The following is a 17,101-nucleotide window of genomic DNA, read 5'->3' as shown; positions in this document are numbered from 1 at the left end:
CTTGGCTTTTTAAACCTTTCCGTTTATTCAGTGTGTAAACATTGTTTTCAATCTTATGTCTTACTGCATTGGCTTCCTCGTGCTGCATGATTACAGAGAGAGACACACACCACAAATGAGAAGCACGTACTGGCTGCAGTCTCACACAGATAATGACATGTGTAGTGTGTTTGAAGTTACATGCTATGTATTTGGTCACAGTTTGTATGCTTGGTCACTAGAATTAGTGGGGGCAGTCTATCCAGTTAGGATGTGCTCACCCCATCTCGTATTTTGTGCTCGCTTACTTGATCGTTCAGAACTTTAGTATTTACCACATATTTTTAGCAGTAATTATGTTCCATTACCACACTGATATAAAGTTTTGATTTTGTTATTTACAATTCTTTCTGTCCCTTCTGGTAACCAATCTACATACCCAGAGAACCATATTCCAAGGGTTGAAATTTTCACTTGCACAACCTGCTGTTTAAAATGCCGTTTGATACTCGTACCTTGTATTATGTGTAAGAGTTGGCAGCTGTCAAAATGCTAGTACTGGTGGTTGTTGGAGGGTTTAATGTGAACAGGAGTGTGGATGGAGCCATCAGAAAGAAGGAGGTCAACGTCCAAGAAGATGATACACTACATTGAGGAGAACCATGTGAGGTGGAGAACAGATGTGAAGGTTGTGAAGGACTGAGGACAGGGTGTCTTGGCCCTGTGTCCAGCTCATGAAGATCCCAACAATGAACCTGAACTGGACCAGGGATTTGGGGTTTGAAAGGCTAGGAATGCTTGCTATAGGTGGCCCATATACAATTTGGCATATGAGGGTGACATGTTGGTGCCCTTGGCTGTGCTGTGAATTGTTTGTATACCTTGCCTGCAAAGGGGAAATACTTGTGTAAGTTAGTAAGGTGTATGAGGAATGAGGTAGTGGGTTTGGAGTCTGAAGGATGTTGGGAGAGGTAACAGTCAATAGCAGAAGCACCATGGACATGAAAGATGTTGGTGAGTAGGGAAGTGGTGTCAACCAACAGTGACGAGTAGGGATCCATGTATTAAAGAGGTGGGAATGGTGGAGAGTCAGTGAAGGAAGTGATTAGTATCTTTGATGTGGGAGGCTAGGTGGGAATGGAGGAAAGTCAGTGAAGGAAGTGATTAGTATCTTTGATGTGGGAGGCTAGACTTAGGGCAGTTGGTGGAAGGTTTTGATCAATTTTGGCTAATATTCTTTCAGTGGGAGCACAATACCCAGCTACAGTGAGGTCCAGGATTGATGGGTTTGTGTATTTTGGGGTGCATGTAGAAGGAGGGTGTGTGAGGCATCATAGGGGTGAGCAGGGAAATGGATTCAGGAAGAGTCTTTGGGAAGGGCGTAATGCTTTAAGCAGGGATTGGTGGTTATGTAAGGCTTCTGGAATGGGGTCACTCTTTCAGAGATTATAGGTGTAGGAGTCAGATAATTTGCAGAGGCCTTCCTCTAGGCAGTCACTGAGATTCATAATAACAGTGGTGAAACCTTGGTCAGCAAATTGGATGATAAGGTTAAGATCTGTTTTATGCTGTTTATGGCTGTCCTTTCTTTTGCTGAACTGTTGGTGTTCCTTAGGAAGGGATGTGGGGAGGATGGTGAGGCCACGTTGGGTGTAAGGAAGTCCTGGAAGGTGACGAGGGGATGGGTAGGTGGGAAGGGGGGGAGGGGTAGGAGGATCACAGTTCACTGGTGTTAGGAACTGGGAGAGTCAGTGTTCAATTTTGGGACTGTGTTGGCTGTGGATGGAAAGACTAGTGGCAAAGAAGTACTTCCATTGTGAAGACTGGGAGAATGAGGGTACGTCTTTGACAAGTCCAACATGTTTAAATCTGGATGTAGGGCTGAAGGTGAGGCTTTTGGATAGGAATGAAACTTCTCTGGGATTGAGGATTTTGATAGGAAGGTTAACAACAGTGTTCTGTGATTGTTTAAGCTCTGATTTTGGTAGTGTTGGTAGCTTGTTTTGGGGGATGTGGAAAGTTGGAAAGGTCAGCTAAGTAGGTCTTGGTGCTGTGAGGGGTTGGTGAAGATGAACAGTATGGGTAGGATCGGGGATGAATAGTGGTGCCCCAGGCAGCAGTATGATATCGACGTGTTGGATAACTTATGGAGGTGGTGTCTGGAATGCCTTTCCAGATGTTTGAGAGCAAGGGATTCAATTTTTGAGATGTGATGCACATAGTAGGGACTGCACAGTAGTAATATCTTGTGGAGGGAGCAGAGATGGTTCCAGGATGCCTGTGCCATGGTGATGTTTCTTAAAGTACTGAGTTGGTGAGGAACAGGGGCTGGTAGAATCTGAAAAAGCGAAGATCATTGTGAAAGGAGGAGGCTCCTCAGAAAGTAAATTTTATGATTAGTCCATTGGGAGGAGGGGGTGGGGGTGGGCAAGGGGAAAGCACTGTCTTTTCATTGTGCCTGTCTGCAACTCAATGAGTCATCTTTACAGTAAGTAGCAGTCTGTCCTATGTGATCATTCCATTTTATATTCCTAAAAAGTGTTAGCCTCACATATTTGTGTAGTTAACTGATCGCATCTGTCACTCATTGATATTATAGTCACAGAATACTAGTCTTTTGTGAAGTGCACAGTTTTACACTTCTGAACAATTAAAGCAAGTTGCCAATCTCTGCACGGCTTTGAAATCTTATATCACGATTTGATTGAATATTTATGTAGATTGTTTCAGACAGTATTTCATTACGGATAGTTGCATCATGTGCAAAAAGTGTGAAGTTAATATAAATGTTGTATGCAAGATCATTAATTTACAACATGAACAGCAAGGGTTACTTCTACATCTGTCAGTGGCTCTCCATCCAAGACAACTTGCTGTATTCTCCCTACCAAAAAATCCTTGATCCAATCACAAATTTTAAGAGGGAGGAGGGAGACAAGTTTGACACTAACTTTCAATTGAAAATATGTTGCATTTTTTTTACTTATTCTGCATCATTGAGAACCATTAGCATACCCCTTTTTCTGTAAATATGTATTACACATTTTGTTTTCATGACATATTCTACATCCTTTAGGATCACTATGAACCTAAAGTATGAAAAATATATCTATCTGTTTGTTTTTATCCCTCTATCTAAGACTGCATAAAATAATATTTTAATTACATGACAAATATGCTCATTATTCTCATGCATGCCTCATCCACCAAACCTGTTTTAGCAATTTTCAATTTCATCTATCTGTCATGTATCTATGACTATTGTCTGTGATTTTTATACATTGTTCCAGATTATGTCAGAGGAGACTTATGATATTCCACCAGATGATGGGGTTTATATTGATGGACTTTTTCTCGATGGAGCAAGGTGGAATAAGGAAATTCATTCCCTTGATGAATCAGAACCTAAAATACTCTACAGTGTTGTGCCTGTTGTAAGTATTATCTCCCTCCACACATGGTTAACTTTTAGATTCACACATATGCTGCTTAGTGTCAGATTGTCTGAGAGAAATGTACAGTTTCCTTTGATTGTACTTATTTCCTTCAAATGTATCCAACTAGTTGAGTCAACCAGGTGAATTGTGAGCATGGTGAGTTTCTTGTCATAGTATTTGACCCAGAACAGAACCCCATTTTACAACAGCTAGTTAGTTATTTGTGTGTCCCCTTGATGAAAATTGTGATGTCTTGCTGTAATGAAAATGTCAGTTAATTTACAAATCTAGTAAGCTTTCTCAGTGGGAAGTATGGTAACATACTGACTGTTCTTAGTATTATCTTCTTCGTGAATCGTAAGCTAAATTTATAACAACAAAAATTATCAATTTTTAAAAATATAATGTAACTGGAGAGATAAAAAACGTACTCACCGGGTGGCAGCAGGAGAATACACATATAAAGGTATTTAAATGTGCAAGCTTTCAGGGGTAGTGGGTCATTCTTCTGGCAGAAGGTTGAAGGGGAAGGAAAAGGGGTGCATGGAAAGGATTGATGAGGTTTAGGAAATGGGGAGAGTTTGGAAAGTTGCACACAACCCGAGTCAGGGAAGACTTACTGCAGGGGATGAAAAGGGAAGACTGATTGTTGGGCACTGCACAGATGAGATCTGAAAACCTGAGAGCTTAAAGATGGAAGATAGAATAATATGCAAGACAGAGATTACTGCCAAAATGTTGGGTAATACTGCCAAAACATTGTGCACAAGTTAATAAAAGCATAAAGCTAAGTGCGCTGTATGTCATAGAGATGGAAGGGTGGGAGTTGGGGAAAAATAGACATGTCAGAAAATGAACGATATAGAAGACCAAAGGGAGTGAAGAAAGGAATACTACTGTGAAGAAATGCTGAGACTCAAGAAATTAATGTGATTTAAGGCCAGGTGGGTGGTGAGAATCAAGGACACATTGTAACTTTGGTTCCCAGCTGTGGAGTTACGGGGAACTGGTATCTGGGGAAGAATCAATATAATGTGTGTGATGAAACAGGCACTAAGGTAATGCCTGTCATGTTGTAGAGCATGCTCTACGACAGCATATTGCGTATTACCAGTATACACTCACTGCCTATGCCTATTCATCCTAACTGATAACTTGGTAGTCATCATGTCAATGTAGAAGGCTGAATAGTGTTTACCTAACAACTGGTACATGACATGTGTCATTCCACAGATGGCTCTCCCTTTGATAGTATACGTTTTACCATTTACAGCAGAGATGGTCACAGGAGTAGGAGCCATAGGGTAGGAAAATGGGTGCAGAAGTACGAAGATATGTCAGAGATTGGGAGGATGATGAAAAGGTATTCTAGGTGTGGTGGGCAAAATGTCATACAGAATAGACCTCATTTCATGGCATGGTTACGGAAGTCATAGCTTTGTCAAAGTAGCTGATTAATACATTGAAGTCATTCCTTCTCATGATGCCTGGTAAGTCTCCCCAGACGCAGGGTTCTGAGTGAGTTTTCCAGTCTTTCCCTGTTTCCTAAATGTCACCCCTTTTCCTTCACCCCTCTTCCTTCCCCTTCAACCTTTCTGTCAGAAGAAGGAAATACTGGCTCTGAAAGATTGCAAATTTAAATACCTTTATATGGGTATTCTCCTGCCATCACTTGGTGGGTACGTTTTATAAGCTAAGCTAACTGTAGCTTTCTTTTTTTCTGTGTTGTGGTACATACGTAAATTGTAATTTATGAAGAGTAAAAGAAGTTAAATAGTTGTTGTTGTGGTCTTCAGTCCTGAGACTGGTTTGATGCAGCTCTCCATGCTACTCTATCCTGCGCAAGCTTCTTCATCTCCCAGTACCTACTGCAACCTACATCATTCTGAATCTGTTTGGTGTATTCATCTCTTGGTCTCCCTCTACCCTCTACACTGCCCTCCAATACTAAATTGGTGATCACTTGATGCCTCAGAATATGTCCTACCAACTGATCCCTTCCTCTAGTCAAGTTGTGCCACAAATTTCTCTTCTCCCCAATTCTATTCAATTTACTACTTAAAGCATCTCATTTCCTAATCTAATTCCTGCAGCACCACCCGATTTAATTCGACTTTCCATTATCCTCATTCTGCTTTTGTTGATGTTCATCTTATATCCTCCTTTTAAGACACTGTCCATTCCGTTCCATTAAATAGTTAAGGGACACTCAAATTTAATCATAATGGGGTTTGGAATCCAATAGTAGGAAAAGGAAGAGAAGGAAATGTTGTAGGTAAATATAGATTGCAGAAAGGAATGAAAGAGGAAGCTACCTAGTAGAATCTTGCACAGAGCATAATTTAATCATCACTGACACTTGTTTTAAGAAACATGAAATAAGACTGCGTGTGTGGAAGTGACCTGGAGACACTGGAAGCTTTGAGATGGACTACATAATGGTAGGAGAAGAGATGTTGCAACCAGCTTTTAAGTTGTAAGGCATTTTCATGGGTAAATGTTTCCTCTAAGCACAATTTATTGGTTATGAATTGCAGATTAAGACTAAATAAATAGCAAAAAATTAGAAAATGAAGGAGCAAAAAATTATAAAATGAAGGAGCTGGGACCTGGATGGGTTGAAAGAACCAGAAGTTGTTGACAGTTTCAGAGCGAGCATTAGGCAAGAATTTGCTGGAACAGTGGAAAGTGTTGTGGTTGGTAGGAGAGCCAACACCGTGTTACTAGAGGAGGCCGAAAGGCATGCGATTTAGCTCACGCAGGCTGGCGTGAGGTCTGGAACAGGACAAGGAAATTAGAATTTAGAAACAATGGACGTAGCTGGTGGAATACTTAACTTTAATCCATTAATGATGAACAGTGCCCTTGACGGTACATAGTTCACAATATTAATAGTAACTGATAATGGCACCTTGCTAGGTCATAGCAAATGACGTAGCTGAAGGCTATGCTAAACTATCTTCTCGGCAAATGAGAATGTAAGTATGCAGTGAACCATCACTAGCAAAGTCGGCTGTACAACTGGGGCGAGTGCTAGGAAGTCTCTCTAGACCTGCCGTGTGGCGGTGCTCGGTCTGCAATCACTGATAGTGGGGACACGCAGGTCCGATGTATATTACCGGACCGCGGCCGATTTAAAGGCTACCACCTAGCAAATGTGGTGTCTGGCGGTGACACCACAGAAAGGAATACAGAAGAAGATGAACGAGCAGCGTTGAGAGATGAAATAGTGAAGGCAGCAGAGGATCAAATAGGTAAAAAGACAAGGCCTAATAGAAATCCTTGGATAGCACAGGATATATTGAATTTAACTGATGAAAAGAGAAGGTATAAAAATGCAGCAAATGAAACATGTAATAGGAAATACAACTGTCTAAAAATGAGATTAACAGAATGTGAAAAGTGGCTAATCAGGAATGGCTCGAGGATAAATGAAATTTTTTAGAAGCATATTGCACTATGGGAATACCAGATACCAACTACAGGAAAATGGAAGAGGCCTTTAAAAGAAAGAGGAGCAGTTGTATGAAAATCAAGTGCTCAGATGGGAAACCAATCCCAAGCAATGAAGGGAAAGCTGAAAGATGGAAGGAGTATATAGAGGGTCTATACAAGTTGGGTGAACGTGAGAGCAATATTATAGGAATGCAAGAGGATATACATGAAAATGAGATGGGAGATATGATACTGTGAGAAGAATTTGACAGAGTATTGATGATGGCTTTCCATCAGGACTACTGATAGTCTTGGTGTGCAAGTTGTATGAGTTGGGTGAAATACCCTCAGACTTTAGAAGCATGTAACAGTTCCAGTTCCAAAGAAAGCAAGTGCTGACTGGTGTGAATATTTTTGAACTGCCAGTTTAACAAGTAATGGGTGCAAAATTCTTTGTGGAAGAATGGAAAAACTGATAGAAGCTCACCCATGGGAAGATAAGTTTGGATGTCAAACAAATGTAGGAAATATCCAAGGCAATACTGACCCTATCATTTATCTTAGAAAATACGTTAAGAAAATGGAAACCTAGGCTTACAGCATTTGTAGACTCAGAGAAAGATTTTGACAGTATTGACTAGAATACTCTCTTTGAAATTCTGAGGGTAACAGCAGTAAAGGACAGGAAGTGAAAGGCTACAGCTTTTGCAGAAACCAGACGGGTTAAAATAATCGAGGGGCGTGAAAGGGAAGCAGTGGTTGAGATGGAAGTGAGACAGGGTTGTAGCCTCTCCCCTACATTATTCAGTCTGTACATTATCAAGAAATAAAGAAAACCAAAGAAAAATTTGGAGTAGGAATTTAAGTTCAACGAGAACAAATGAAAATTTTTGGGTTTGAATATGACATTGTAATTGTGACAGAGACAGCAAAGGACTTGGAAGAGCAATTGAATGGAGTGGACTGTCTTGGAACAAAGATATACACTGAGGTGACAAAAGTCTTAGGTAGTGGTATGCACATGTAAAAATGGTGGTTAGATTAGATTAAATTAGTACTTGTCCCATAAATCATGAATATGACACTTCGCAATGATGTGGAATGTGTCAGGTTAATAAAAGGTGTCTATACAAGATATTACATGATACCACACACACACTCCTGGAAATGGAAAAAAGAACACATTGACACCGGTGTGTCAGACCCACCATACTAGCTCCGGACACTGCGAGAGGGCTGTACAAGCAATGATCACACGCATGGCACAGCGGACACACCAGGAACCGCGGTGTTGGCCGTCGAATGGCGCTAGCTGCACAGCATTTGTGCACCGCCGCCGTCAGTGTCAGCCAGTTTGCCGTGGCATACAGACCTCCATCGCAGTCTTTAACACTGGTAGCATGCCGCGACAGCGTGGACGTGAACCGTATGTGCAGTTGACGGACTTTGAGCGAGGGCGTATAGTGGGCATGCGGGAGGCCGGGTGGATGTACCGCCGAATTGCTCAACACGTGGGGCGTGAGGTCTCCACAGTACATCGATGTTGTCGCCAGTGGTCGGCGGAAGGTGCACGTGCCCGTCGACCTGGGACCGGACCGCAGCGACGCACGGATGCACACCAAGACCGTAGGATCCTACGCAGTGCCGTAGGGGACCGCACCGCCACTTCCCAGCAAATTAGGGACACTGTTGCTCCTGGGGTATCGGCGAGGACCATTCGCAACCATCTCCATGAAGCTGGGCTACGGTCCCGCACACCGTTAGGCCGTCTTCCGCTCACGCCCCAACATCGTGCAGCCAGCCTCCAGTGGTGTCGCGACAGGCGTGAATGGAGGGACGAATGGAGACGTGTCGTCTTCAGCGATGAGAGTTGCTTCTGTCTTGGTCCCAATGATGGTCATATGCGTGTTTGGCGCCGTGCAGGTGAGCGCCACAATCAGGACTGCATACGACCGAGGCACACAGGGCCAACACCCGGCATCATGGTGTGGGGAGCGATCTCCTACACTGGCCGTACACCTCTGGTGATTGTCGAGGGGACACTGAATAGTGCACGGTACATCCAAACCGTCATCGAACCCATCGTTCTACCATTACTAGACCGGCAAGGGAACTTGATGTTCCAACAGGACAATGCACGTCCGCATGTATCCCGTGCCACCCAACGTGCTCTAGAAGGTGTAAGTCAACTACCCTGGCCAGCAAGATCTCCGGATCTGTCCCCCATTGAGCATGTTTGGGACTGGATGAAACGTCTTCTCACGTGGTCTGCACGTCCAGCACGAACGCTGGTCCAACTGAGGTGCCAGGTGGAAATGGCATGGCAAGCCGTTCCACAGGACTACATCCAGCATTTCTACGATCATCTCCATGGGAGAATAGCAGCCTGCATTGCTGCGAAAGGTGGATATACACTGTACTAGTGCCGACATTGTGCGTGCGTTTTCTGTTGCCTGTCTATGTGCCTGTGGTTCTGTCAGTGTGATCATGTGATGTATCTGACCCAAGGAATGTGTCAATAAAGTTTCCCCTTCCTGGGACAATGAATTCACGGTGTTCTTATTTCAATTTCTAGGAGTATATATATATATATATATATATATATATATATATATATATATATATATATATATATATGAAGAAACTTCCACATCCTTTCGTCTTTCCCTCTCCTTCCCTCTTTCCTGAAGAAGCAACCGTCGGTTGCGAAAGCTAGAAATTCCATGTGTGTGTTTGTGTGTTTTATTTATTGTGCCTATCTACCGGCGCTTTCCCGCTTCGTAAGTCTTGGAACCTGCTTCGTCAGGAAAGAGGGAAGGAAAAGAAAGATGAAAGGATGTGGGTTTTAAAGGAGAGGGTAAGGAGTCATTCCAATCCCGGGAGCGGAAAGACTTCCCTTAGGGGAAAAAAAAGGACAGGTGTACACTCGCACGCACACACACACACACACACACACACACACACACACATACATATCCGTCCGCATATATATATGGTGGAAAAAAAGGACAGCTGTACACACACACACACACACACACACACACACACACACACACACACACACACACACAAATCCATCCGCACATATATATATAAAATAGAAAGAAACTTCCACATGGGAAAAATATATTAAAAACAAAGATTCCAAGACTTACCAAGCGGGAAAGCGCCGGCAGACAGGCACAATGAACAAAACACACACACAGAATTACTAGCTTTCGCAACCGATGGTTGCTTCTTCAGGAAGGAGAGGGAAAGACGAAAGGATGTGGGTTTTAAGGGAGAGGGTAAGGAGTCATTCCAATCCTGGGAGCAGAAAGACTTCCCTTAGGGGGAAAAAAGGACAGGTGTACACTCGCACACACACACACATATCCATCCGCACATGTGTATGTGTGTGTGTGCGAGTGTACACCTGTCCTTTTTTCCCCCTAAGGGAAGTCTTTCTGCTCCCAGGATTGGAATGACTCCTTACCCTCTCCCTTAAAACCGACATCCTTTCAATGATGAGTTACCACAGAATACGATGTCATACGAAAGCAGAGAACGAAAGTAGGTTTGGTAAGCTAATTTACTGAGATGTATATTGCCAAAATTTGCAATGACCCTAATAGCATAAGTAGCTGAACTCAAATGTTTCAGCAGATACCCAAACGTTTTAGCATGGCAGTTTTGCATGCACAAGAATAGAGTGGTAGTGCAATGGCAGAGCTGTCATTTGTACTCTGATGATTCATGTGGAAAAGCTAGATGCATGGGATATTCTACTTCAGAAATCATTACAGAATTCAATGTTCCAAGATCCATAGCGTCAAGATGATCCAAGTATACAAAATTTCAGGCATTGCCTCTCACCAAGGACAATGCTGTGGTTGACGGCCTTCACTTAACAACTAAGAACAGTGACATTTGTGCAGTGTTGTCAGCGCTGACAGACAAGCACCATTATGTGAAATAGCAACAGAAATGAAAGTGGGACATATGACAAACTTATCCATTTGGAGAGAGTGGCAAAATTTTGTGTTAATGGGCTATGGCAGCAGACGATCGATTCGAGTGCCTTTGCTAACACCATGCTGCACCTCTCGTGGGCTCGTGACCGTATCCGTTTGATCCTATATGACTGGAAAACTGTTGCCTGGTTCGAAGAGTCCCAATTTCAGAGCTAATGGTAGGGCTTGAGTGCGATGCAAACCCCTTGAAACCATGAACTCAAGTTGTCAACAAGGCACTGAGCAAGCTGGTGGTGACTTCATAATGGTGTGGATCGTATTTACATGGAGGGACCTGGTCTTCTGGTCCAACTGAACTGATTGTTGACTGGAAATGTTTTTGTTTGGCTACTTGGAGATTATTTCCAGCCATTCATGGACTTTGGGTACCCAAACAACAGTGGAATCTTTATGGCTAACAATGCACTGTGCCACAATTGCACATGATTAATTTGAAGAACATTCTGCAGAGTTTGAGTGAATCATGTTGCCACCCAGATTGCCTGACATAAACCCCATCTAACATTTATGGGACTTAAAAGAGAGTTCAGTTCATGTACAAAATCCTTCACTGGCAACACTTTTCCAATTATGGATGACTATAGAGGGAACATATGTCAGTATTTCTGCAAGAGACTTCCAATGACTTGTAGAGTCCATGCAACATAGAGTTGCTGCACTATGCCAGGCAAGGGAGGTATGACATGATATTAGGAGGTATTTCATGGTTTTTGTCACCTCAGTATAAGGTGAACAGTATTAAAAGCAAAAGAAGGATAATGGAACATGTTGTTGTGGTCTTCAGTCCTGAGACTGGTTTGATGCAGCTCTCCGTGCTACTCTATCTTGTGCAAGCTTCATCATCTCACAGTACCTACTGCAACCTACATCCTTCTGAATCTGCTTAGTGTATTCATCTCTTGGTCTCCCTCTACGATTTTTACCCTCCACGCTGCCCTCCAATAATACTAAATTGGTGATCCCTTGATGCCTCAGAACATGTCCTACCAACCGATCCCTTCTTCTGGGCAAGTTGTGCCACAAACTTCTCTTCTCCCCAATCCTATTCAATACTTCATCATTAGTTATGTGATCTACCCATCTAATCTTCAGCATTCTTCTGTAGCACCACATTTCGAAAGCTTCTATTCTCTTCTTGTCCAAACTATTTATTGTCCATGTTTCACTTCCATACATGGCTACACTCCATACAAATACTTCCAGAAATGACTTCCTGACACTTAAATCTATATTCGATGTTAACAAATTTCTCTTCTTCAGAAATGCTTTCCTTGCCATTGCCAGTCTACATTTTATATCCTCTCTACTTCGACCGTCATCATTTATTTTGCTCCCCAAATAGCAAAACTCCTTTACTACTTTAAGTGTCTCATTTCCTAATCTAATTCTCTCAGCATCACCCGGCTTAATTTGACTACATTCCATTATCCTCATTTTGCTTTTGTTGATGTTCATCTTAAATCCTCCTTTCAAGACACTGTCCATTCCATTCAACTGCTCTTCCAAGTCCTTTGCTGTCTCTGACAGAATTACGATGTCATCGGCAAACCTCAAAGTTTTTATTTCTTCTCCATGGATTTTAATACCTACTCCGAATTTTTCTTTTGCTTCCTTTACTGCTTCCTCAATATACAGATTGAATAACATTGGGGAGAGGCTATAACCTTGTCTTACTCCCTTCCCAGCCACTGCTTCCCTTTCATGTCCCTCGACTCTTATAACTGCCATCTGGTTTCTGTACAAATTGTAAATAGCCTTTCGCTCCCTGTATTTTACCCCTGCCACCTTTAGAATTTGAAAGAGAGTGTTCCAGTCAACATTGTCAAAAGCTTTCTCTAAGTCTACAAATGCTAGAAGCGTAGGTTTGCCTTTCCTTAATCTTTCTTCTAAGATAAGTTGTAGGGTCAGTATTGCCTCATGTGTTCCAGTATTTCTAAGGAATCCAAACTGATCTTCCCCGAGGTCTGCTTCTACTAGTTTTTCCATTCGTCTGTAATGAATTCGTGTTAGTATTTTGCAGCTGTGACTTATTAAACTGATAGTTCGGTAATTTTCACATCTGTCAACACCTGCTTTCTTTGGGATTGGAAGTATTATATTCTTCTTGAAGTCTGAGGGTATATCGCGTGTTTTATACATCTTGCCCACCAGATGGTAGAGTTTTGTCAGGACTGGCTCTCCCAAGGCCGTCAATAGTTCCAATGGAATGTTGTCTACTGTGGGGCCTTGTTTCGACTCAGGTCTTTCAGTGCTCTCTCAAATTCTTCACGCAGTATCGTATCTCCCATTTTATCTTCATCTGCATCCTCTTCCATTTCCATAATATTGTCCTCAAGTACATCGCCCTTGTATAGACCCTCTATATACTCCTTCAACCTTTCTGCTTTCCCTTCTTTGCTTAGAACTGTGTTTCCATCTGAGCTCTTGACATTCATACAAGTGGTTCTCTTATCTCCAAAGGTCTCTTTAATTTTCCTGTAGGCAGTATCTATCCTACCCCTAGTGAGATAAGCCTCTACATCCTTACATTTGTCCACTAGCCATCCCTGCTTAGCCGTTTTGCACTTTCTGTCGATCTCGTTTTTGAGACGTTTGTATTCCTTTTTGCCTGCTTCATTTACTGCATTTTTATATTTTCTCCTTTCATCAATTAATTTCAGTATTTCTTCTGTTACCCAAGGATTACTACTAGGCCTCGTCTTTTTACCTTCTTGATCCTCTGCTGCCTTCACTACTTTATCCCTCAAAGCTACCCATTCTTCTTCTATTGTATTTCTTTCCCCCATTGCTGTCAATTTTTCCCTTATGCTCTCCCTGAAACTCTGTACAACCTCTGGTTCTTTCAGTTTATCCAGGTCCCATCTCCTTAAATTTCCACCTTTTTGCAGTTTCTTTAGTTTTAATCTACAGGTCATAACCAATAGATTGTGACAAGAGTCCACATCTGCCCCTGGAAATGTCTTACAATGTAAAACCTGGTTCCTAAATCTCTGTCTTACCATTATATAATCTATCTGATACCTTTTTGCATCTCCAGTGCTCTTCCACATATACAACCTTCTTTCATGATTCTTAAACCAAGTGTTAGCTATGATTAAGTTGTGCTCTGTGCAAAATTCTACCAGACAGCTTCCTCTTTCATTTCTTAGCCCCAATCCATATTCACCTACTATGTTTCCTTCTCTCCCTTTTCCTACACTCGAATTCCAGTCACCCATGACTATTAAATTTTCGTCTCGTTTCATAGTTGAATTAAATCAGATGATGGTGAGGGAATTACATTAGGAAACGACACATTTAAAATTGTAGATGAGTTTTGTTACTTGGGCAGCAAAACAACTGATGATGGCTAAAGTAGAGAGAATATAAAACGTAGATTGGCAAGAAAAGCATTTCTGAAGAAAAGAAATTTGCTAACATTGAATATAGATTTAACTGTTAGGAAGTCTTTTCTGAAATTATTTGTATGGAGTGTAACCATGTATGGAAGTGAAATGTGAATGATAAACAGTTTACACAAGAAGAGGATAGAAGCTTTTTAAATATAGTGCTAGAGAAGAATGCTGAAGATTAGGTGGGAAACTGACATAACCAATGAGGAGGTACTAAACAGAATTGGGAAGAATATACATATGTTGCACATTCTGACTACAGGAAGGGAGTGATTGATATAGCACATTCTGAAGCATCAAGGGATCACCAGTTTAGTATCTGATGGAAGTGTAGGGAGGAAAGGTTGTAAAAATCATAAAGGGAGACCAAGAGATGAATACCGTAAGCAAATTCAGAGATGAAGATGATTGCACAGAATAGAGTTGCATGGAGACATGCATCAACCAGTCTACAGGCTGAAAACCACCACCACCACAACAACAACAGCAACAAGGTAGCAGTTTATTTATTTATTTATTTATTATCCTAGTCAAAGAAAAAACAGAAACACTAAAAGACAATATAATCCTAAGACTAAAATCTAATACTGATGATTGAGAAAATTTCTTACTTTTTGAGTGCAGTCTTCAGCAGTCAGAATAGCACAGATATTTGCTGCAAACTAATTGTCCGTGTTACAGGGTTCACTCAGATTATTGCAGACGAATAATTGTTCAGATTCTTGCCATGCCCCACTTCACTAAGTCACATCAGCAAACTGTTACATTACAGTTCTTATATATCTGAATATACCAGTGAAGAAACTAAATATTTTGTAATTCTTATTTATTACAGATATGGCTCAAACCTATAGAGAAGTCTGAATTTGTGCCAGGTGAGACATACACTTGTCCTGTATACAAAACTTCTGAGAGACGTGGTGTGCTATCTACAACAGGTCACTCAACAAACTTTGTGATAGCTATGCTCTTACCAACTTCTAAACCACCTGAGCATTGGATATTAAGAGGTGTAGCAATGTTATGTCAGCTGTCACAGTAGCAAAAGAGCTTTTGTTCTTCATTTTGTTTGTTTTCCCTTATTTGTAAATATGTATTTATATATATCTTTATATATCTAACTGTATATTTATGAGCCTTATTTTTGTAATAAAGAAGCTAATGTGCAACAGCAGACACAAGAAATTTATTATATTTTCTTAAGTATCAAATTATACTGCTTTTTGCTGAAATTATTGCCAAAAAATAAACAATGATACTGTTTTTGCCTCTCTGGTATTATTTGATTTTGACTTTGCTTCTGTATCTTACCCAGTTACTCGAAGCAACTCCAGGTTTCCTACTGTGCAAACTACAATGCAACCCAACCTTCCTGACACCAATATAACATTCCTAATCTGGGAGGTTCGACACAGGGGCTGCAAAAGTCCTAACTAGTATGGAAATTTATAAATGGTCTCCAATCAAAACAAGCTGATAAACTATGGAGATAAATTACATTTTATTGTAAATTTATTGGCAACAAAGATGAACATTTATTAATCATGTTTGATTGTTCTAAAATATTGGTACTGATATGAAAAGTGGAGCACTATAATACTGGATCAAGAATCCTTATTTGTGTGTGGTTGTATATCATTATTGAGTGAACAAGTAAATGAGTACTGGTACACCTAAAATATATTATCTGGAGAAAATTTAATTGTGTAGACTGAGATGAAGGTGATTTTTTATTTATTTAATTATTTTACATTTTGTGAGTCCAGTGTCTTGCAACTAGATTGGCATGGTCTTTCACTGCAAACAAGTCTTCCATGTCATAGGTTTTCGCAGATTACTGCAAATCAACAAGTGTTCAGAATCCTGCCTTGCACCATATTCACTAAGTTCTACATTTGCATCTACATCTGCAAAGATACTTCGCAAGCCACCCTACGATGTATGGCGGAGGGTACCCTGTACCACTACTAATCATTTCCTTTCCTGTTACACTTACAAACAGAGTGAGGCAAAGACGATGGTCTATATGCCTGTATAAGAGCTCTTATTCCTTATATCTTATCTTTGTGGTTCTTATGTACAATGTATGCTGGCAACAGAAGAATTGTTTGGCAAGCAGCATCAAATTCTGGTTCTCTAAATTTCCTCACTAGTCTTTCTTAAGAAGAATGTCACATTCCCTCTAGGGATTTGTGTTTGAGTTTGCAAAACATGTCCGCAACACTTATGTGTTGCTCGCTCGAACATACTGGTAACAAATCTAGCAGCCCACCATTGAACTGCTTCTATGTCTTCCTTCAATCCAATCTGGTATAGATCCCAAACACTTGAGCAGTACTCAAGAATAGATCACACCAGCATACTATATGCAGTCTCCTTCACAAGTGAACCACTCTTTCCTAAAATTCTTCCAATAAATTCGCACATGCTTGTTCCATTTCATATCACTTTACAGTGTATGCCCAGGTATTTAAATGACTTGAATGTGTCAAGCAGGACACTAGTGATACTGTATCCAAACATTCCATTCATCCACATTAACTTATATTTTCCCACATTTAGAGCTAGCTGCCATTCCTCACACCAATTAGAAATTTTGTCTAAGTCATCTTGTATCTTCCTACCATCACTCAAGTTTGATACACTACCGAACAGTACAGCATCATCAGCAAATAACTGCAGATTGCTGCCCACCCTGTCTGCCAAGTCATTTATGTATATAGATAACAACAGCGTTTCCATCACACTTCCCTGGGGCACTCCTGGCGATACCCTTGTCTCTGATGAACCCCTATCATCGAGGGCAACATGTTGGACTGGCTTTTACTGCTTAAGAAGTCTTTGA

The 17,101-nt window shown here is 41.1% G+C and overlaps 1 protein-coding gene across 1 annotated transcript in view; it reads left to right on the top strand.

The window, feature by feature from the left end:
• The window catches only part of LOC126336485 (dynein axonemal heavy chain 7), a 978,012-nt gene extending 962,582 nt beyond the window's left edge, over positions 1-15,430 (top strand). The window contains exons 62-63 of the mRNA XM_050000228.1: positions 3,270-3,413; positions 15,092-15,430. Of these exons, the coding sequence (XP_049856185.1) occupies positions 3,270-3,413; positions 15,092-15,298 (351 nt within the window). The 3' untranslated portion in view covers positions 15,299-15,430. The remainder of the gene's footprint in view (positions 1-3,269; positions 3,414-15,091) is intronic.
• The last annotated feature ends 1,671 nt before the right edge of the window (positions 15,431-17,101 follow it).

Source organism: Schistocerca gregaria, chromosome 2 (genome assembly GCF_023897955.1).
Source record: "Schistocerca gregaria isolate iqSchGreg1 chromosome 2, iqSchGreg1.2, whole genome shotgun sequence".
Classification (NCBI taxonomy): Eukaryota; Metazoa; Arthropoda; class Insecta; order Orthoptera; family Acrididae; genus Schistocerca; species Schistocerca gregaria.
The sequence above is the reverse complement of the archived record's forward strand: the minus strand, read 5'-3'. Positions and strand labels throughout refer to the sequence as shown.